This window comes from Pollicipes pollicipes, unplaced genomic scaffold (genome assembly GCF_011947565.3).
Source record: "Pollicipes pollicipes isolate AB1234 unplaced genomic scaffold, Ppol_2.1 Scaffold_1600;HRSCAF=1878_pilon_pilon_pilon, whole genome shotgun sequence".
Taxonomy (NCBI): Eukaryota; Metazoa; Arthropoda; class Thecostraca; order Pollicipedomorpha; family Pollicipedidae; genus Pollicipes; species Pollicipes pollicipes.
In genome coordinates, this window is record NW_023595962.1 from 13728363 (window position 1) to 13734588 (window position 6226).

At 55.8% G+C, this 6226-nt stretch overlaps 1 protein-coding gene across 1 annotated transcript; it reads left to right on the forward strand.

The window, feature by feature from the left end:
* The first annotated feature begins 456 nt into the window (after positions 1-456).
* LOC119090941 (uncharacterized) lies at positions 457-4090 on the forward strand. The gene is made up of 4 exons (XM_037213671.1): positions 457-685; positions 1380-1526; positions 2477-2677; positions 2949-4090. Exons 1-4 carry the CDS (start codon positions 500-502, stop codon positions 3165-3167), a joined length of 753 nt encoding a protein of 250 aa, XP_037069566.1. The 5' UTR covers positions 457-499; the 3' UTR covers positions 3168-4090.
* The last annotated feature ends 2136 nt before the right edge of the window (positions 4091-6226 follow it).

The following is a 6226-nucleotide window of genomic DNA, read 5'->3' on the forward strand; positions in this document are numbered from 1 at the left end:
TATTTGCGGTCTGCGATGTGCATTTTCTGCTGAGTTCCCGGTCGATTTACCCCGAAAGGTGCCACAGGAACGCGTGCAGCGCCCAGCTGAGATGCACGTCCTTGAGCTGCATCCAACGCTCATCCTCAGCGTTACACGAATGCTGCTAATCTCATTTACCAGTGAACGCTGGCGGAGGTGGACCGGTGAACTAGTGAACCAATGAACCACTGAACCAATGAATTACTGAACCACGAAACCAATGAAACATTGGACCACTGAACCAATGAACCATAGGGCCACTGAACCAGTGAACTGCTGAGCGCCACGTCTGCCGCAGGCGGCCATCGGCCTGGAGGCGCAGGCTGTGGTCAAGATGGCGCAGTGGCAGGCGGCGCGCGGCACGGCCGTCGAGATACAGGTCGACACGTCGCTGGGCGCCGTGCCGCGGCCGTTCGTCCAGCTGCTGCTGGTGTTCCTGGCCGTTCCCGAGCGGGCCCTCCCCGCCTACTGGGTGCTCATGTCGCACCGGTCGCGGCACCTGTACGGCGCCGTGCTGGGCGCCATCGGCCGCCGGCTGCGCCTGGCGCCGGCCACCTTTCTCGCCGGCTGGGAGGACGGGCTGCAGGCGGCGGCGCAGACCATCTGGCCCCAGGCGCGCGTCAGTGGCGGCTGGTTTCACTACGCCAAGGCTGTGCTGGATCAGGTGTGTAGGCACGGCGTTGTCCTGCTGGTGGAGGATCGATGTGGGAGTGAAGCAAACGCGCGATGCGAAGGCGCTGTTTTATTTAGTTGTGTGGCGTCTTGTGATTGGCACTGGGACTGTATCGTTGCAATGTGTCGTTATCGTTATCGTATCGCTGGCACTGTATCGTTAAAAACGGGAATGGCACATGCTGGGTTTAAGGGGAAATTTTGTGGTGGGGTCCCGCGCATTTTTCGTCGCAGTACGAAGGTTTATTGTTGAGTGCCGCACTGCGGAAGCATTGATCGTCACACATTGTGACATCACAATGTGAAAACGTCATTCAGTGTTGCTGACTATTTCCATGAGATGGTTGTGTTCAGTTTGTTCGGGAATTTCGCTGCATTCTTGTCGTGCTCTGTGTGTGTTATCTAAGTATCGAATGCACTGTAGGAGGCGACGAAGATACCCAACCATCCCAGACGTGAAGCCCACTCGATGTGCGGTGTAATTTTCTATTATCAGGGACAAGCGATTTCGGACTGCAACTGCGGGATTACCCAGCCGCCTAAAGACCAAAATTGCGTCACCATTGGCGTTCTCGGGGCGCCGACCGCATGCACATTGTAGCTCGTTTTCTCGACCGTATTGTCATCCGGCCGCAGGACAAACGCAGCACGATGGCGCTTAGTGGCATTACTCTCCATTCTCGCAGATCCGACGGGTGGGTCTCGTGGCCGAGTACAAGCAGCCAGCTACCGACTTCGGCAAGTGGGCGAGGGAGCTGCTGACGGTGCCGCTCGTGCCTGCCGACCGCCTGGAGGACGTGTGGGCCCTGCTGCTGGACCGGGAGGCGCCAGAGGTCGGTGGATGCCCACCCCGTGCGAGCTCACGAGAATGATGTGTTTAATAGCGGTGTATGCTAGACTTGTTCGACAGTTGTCTGTTGACGTAGAGTATATTTGAGTATGCGGGGAATGTTTGAAGCATTGATCTTCTCGGTGCGGAGAAATGAATTCGCCAGTCATGAAAACATTTGAGGATAAAAAGTGAGGTATTCGTGGCTTATGGAAAAACAGGTTTTACACGTTTATTTGCATAATTTACGTTGATACATTTATCCTCATAAGTGTAGTGGTTGCCGCAGGCGCGCTAAGCACTACACTACCGGCACCCATACTCATCTTTTTTAGTGACGACGTAGCATGGAACACAATTATCATTGGTGGAGAGCCTCCACGGAGTATAGCTTGACCCCCTGCTCGCGACCCCAGTCACCGGTGACGGGAGCGCCGCCGCCCCCGCCCGGCCCCTCGGGCCCGCTGAGAGAGCGGCGCCGGTGGCGGCAGTCCTCCAGGCGCCCGTCCTGTCCGGCCCCTCGGGCCCGCTGAGAGAGCGGCGCCGGTGGTGGCAGTCCTCCGGGCGCCCGTCCTGTCCGGCCCCTCGGGCCCGCTGAGAGAGCGGCGCCGGTGGTGGCAGTCCTCCGGGCACCCGTCCTGTCCGGCCCCCCGGGCCCGCTGAGAGAGCGGCGCCGGTGGTGACAGTCCTCCAGGCACCCGTCCTGCTCGGGCCCGCTGAGAGAGCGGCGCCGGTGGCGGCAGTCCTCCGGGCGCCCGTCCTGTCTGGCCGTCCGGCCGTCCGGTACAACTGGCGTCTACGAGCAAAACGCCTAATTTTGCGGCATCGGAAAGAGTAAAAAAGCTCCCAGCGACGATCAATCAACGACGGCCAAATTTGTGCAGTCAAGCAGTCGCGCACGCATCAGTGCGCGTTTTTCCCACGTCAGCTGTAGCCGAACACGTTTGTCGTCAGACGGCGCCGGAGCTGAGGCCCCAGGTGGACCTGCTGAGGCGCTACATGCAGGAGTGGCGGCAACTGGAGGCTGAGCGGCTCTGTGTCCACGGCCAGCCCCGCCGCGTCAGCGACTACGCCAAGGACGTTGTGGCGGCATTGGCGAGCAAATTTTCGTCGGCGCATCCCAACTTCTGGCTCTTCGTGGAGAAAACCAACCTTGTAAGTGCCAGCGTCGTGTGTGTGTGTGTGTGCGTGCGCGTGCGCCTTGCGCGTGCGCGTGTGCGTGTGCGTGTGCGTGTGCGTGTGTGCGTGTGTGCGTGTGTGTGTGTGTGTGTGTGTGTGTGTGTGTGTGTGTGTGTGTGTGTGTGTGTGTGTGTGTGTGTGTGTGTGTGTGTGTGTGAGCTTATATCGCGCGCACGAGTACCGACTGCAGACAGCGAGACGCCGGCTGCTGCGTTTAACAACGCTTTTACCGCTGCGTTGTCCTCAGGCCATCAACGACGCAAACAGACATGGCGAGGCTGCACAGCTGCGGCAGCTGACGGAGGTCAGGAGTCTGCGCGACAACCGACAGCAACTCCAGGCCAAGCTGGCCTCGCTGATCAAGGGTCTGGAAGAGGGACTTCCACTGGAAAAGTACATCGGGGCCGTGATACACCTCTTCCGGCGCCGGATCGCCGCCCTCGAGACGGAGGAGCCAGACGGGTGAACAAAAAAGGAAATCGCTACGAGCTCGTGACCGGCGGAGCACACGTCCGCCAGCGAGGGAGAGAGCACGGGCGACCGAGCCGGCCGCCGTGCGTCGGTGGCGGCAGCGGCGCAGGCTCCGCTGGCTGTCCGACCAGGGTCACGGCTGACCGGCCGGCGGAGCGCGTCCGCCCTGTACGCGCTCATTGTCAGAGGCCGGCGCCGGTGACCGGTGCCCGCCGCGGCTGCGGTCCGGTGAGGGCGTCGTGCGGGACGCTTCAGATGACAGGGTCTGTTCGCTGGACCGAGTGGTCAGGTGTTGAGCTAGAGACATGCTCTTTCCACCCGGCGGGTGTCGCCAGCGTTCTAAACGGTGTGACAGATCACGTAAGTTGTTAAGTACGTTTGCGAAGGACATTATTCACGTATGTAAGACGGTAGTGTAATAGCCTTATTCCTCGGAGAAACACCAGGAGAATGGAGATATAGATGGGCTGATATTTGGGCAACATGCCTTCATCGAAACAGTAGCAATAGCAACTTCTGTTATCGTTTCGATAGAGGCGCGTTGCTGAAGTATCGACCCACGTTTTCCATTCTCCCGGTTCTTTTCTGAGGAATAAAGCTATTACTACGGTTTTATCTGTGTGTGAAAGATGGGGTCATTCTCGATGTGCTAACTGTTACGGAAGCTTTAATAGCGTTTAAAGAAGCGATGTGTCAAGGGCACTTGGGCAGGTGGGACCTCCTGTCGTGTGAAGGCGACTCGTGCCTGCAATACAGGCAGCAACAGCGCAGCTTCGTCTTGCAAAGATTCGAGACACCACGGTGGTCCGAGTCCGTGTCAATGCCGGTATCAGAGGCGCGAAGTGAAGCGTGTCTTATACATCCCTTCAAGACTCTGTGTACCCGTCCTTAAAAGGACCAAGTAGCTACAGCTTTCTGGTAGACAACGAAAAAGCGCGCCATTTTGCTTGACCGATTCGTTTCACGCGTTCAAGACTGTACCAGCATAAGCTGTTGTGAGACCGTATTTCAGACCAGATTTTATGCGGTGTAGTTATGAAAGGTTCATTGGACTTCCTGACTCGTGCGCAGTATGTTGACCTTCCGAGCTCTTGGTCCCGATCATCGATATGTCCGCTCTTCACATGTGCACTGTCCGTGTGAAACCATGCAAAGATGAACAACCGCCCTTTGCGAACGCACACTGAAGGCGCCGTTCGCGCACCCAACTTCATTTGCACCGCGGCACAGACGTGAGCTCATAATCCGAGCAATAAGGCGGTGTCTTCTGGCCACTGACAAGGTCAAACAACGGAGGTCGGCGTGCACCCCCCCCCCCCCCTTCAGCCTACTGTGAAAGTGATTCGCCGACTGTGTCGAGGGGAATGGAAAATACCGACACCGCACAGTTGACGCCGATCACGCGCGGCGCGGGCACGGCACGGGTGGTGTCGTTTGCTACCGGCATCACCGGCCCTCTCCGCACTAAAAAGCAGGTACAATATGCATCGAAACATACATAGCTGCACAGGAACATGCATGCTGCATCTATGATAATGCACGGATACACAGAAAGCTCCGTGCTGTATCTATGACACACGAAGCATACACCTCGTACTTAGGACACATATATGGACACAGCACGCTCCCGCCGTTCCGGGTCAAACGCCCATCTACGACAGGTCCCAGTCTGTACCTGTACCAAACCGCGGTAAGTGGTGCGAAACAAACGAAAATCAGCTACCTCGGATCAAACGTCATAAACTTCTTTGCACGGATCGTAACTGGCGTGCGGCGTCGGCAGAGGGCCGTTCCGGCGTTCACGTCCCTGGTTTGGGCCCAGGGGTGGCAGCTGGTGCGAGAGAGGAACCTCCTTAAAACCATAAAGTCCTTCGCGACTAGCTCTGCCCGTTGTCGATTCACACCGCCTGTGTGTCCCTTGATCCGCGGTGTTCGCCGGGCCACCCGCTCCAGAGCTCCGGAGAGAAAACAGTAACAAGACCTATCTCAGGTCATGTATATATATATATATATATATATATATATATATATATATATACATATATGAATATGGATTCTTTCCGTGCATTTATGATAGATTTGATCGCGAAAAAGTTAATTTGCCTGTTTAAACAATGGAAGGATCACAGCATGTTTTGGGAACACAAACATCGCATGCATGCCGCATTATATTAACGTCTTTGAGACGAGGATTTTGAAAAAGACAATGCCAATAAACACATACGTGTGACGTTGGCGTTTATGTATACATGACAACATTAACGCGCGGTATTTACCTTGTTGCATAACAGTTAAACGCCATGCAACTCACGAGAAAATGCGCAATTCAACTTGACTGATATTCGATATTTGAGTTAAGAACTTGAATTGGCCATCATCACGTAATCGGATATCGATTTTTTTTGCAAGCGACCACGTTTCAGCCTTTGGCCAGGCCTTAACTGAACAGGCCTCAGCAGGTCTCTCCGTGTGACAGGTATGTCAGGAAAATCACGGCACCAGCAGGTCCCTTCAGATATGATCGATGAAACCGCATCACACTGTGTCTTTTAGCTTCCTCACGTGGACTTAGCTACACGAAGCACTTAAAGATGTGATATGGGTAGCTCACTGTGCTGACGAGCATCGCCACGTCAGTTTAGCGTGTCATTCTCTAACACGTCATGTGCATCGTTGCTGGTGAGAGGCGTCGGCACGTGTCCGTTTGCCTCTAGGTACGCATTGACCTACGTGCATGCACAGCTATCGTCGGGTCGACGAATTCCCCTCCATCTGCGACGTCAGTGGCCGACTCCTCGTCGAGGGCGGCTTCTTCCTCCTCATCTTCGAGGTCAAGGGACAGCTTCTGCATCGCCTGGCCGGTTTGCGAGTACAGAAACTCGACTCCCAGGAGCTCGTCTGGAACGTTTCGTGAATGTCTGCGAGCCCCTCTAATCGTTTTTCCTACAGGCGTTTTGAAAGGACAGTACTGTTCTGCTGATGGCTGGTTGACTCGGCTCGGCTCGGCTTGGCTCGGCTCAGCACGCTAAACTGTACCCATAATGCAGACTGGAG

Bases quoted from the DNA above. Each gene is read 5' to 3' on its own strand.
- LOC119090941 (XM_037213671.1), top strand. From the start codon at position 500: ATGTCGCACCGGTCGCGGCACCTGTACGGCGCCGTGCTGGGCGCCATC. The intron at 686-1,379 runs GTGTGTAGGCAC...CCATTCTCGCAG, and splicing joins CCAAGGCTGTGCTGGATCAG to ATCCGACGGGTGGGTCTCGT. The intron at 1,527-2,476 runs GTCGGTGGATGC...GTTTGTCGTCAG, and splicing joins TGGACCGGGAGGCGCCAGAG to ACGGCGCCGGAGCTGAGGCC.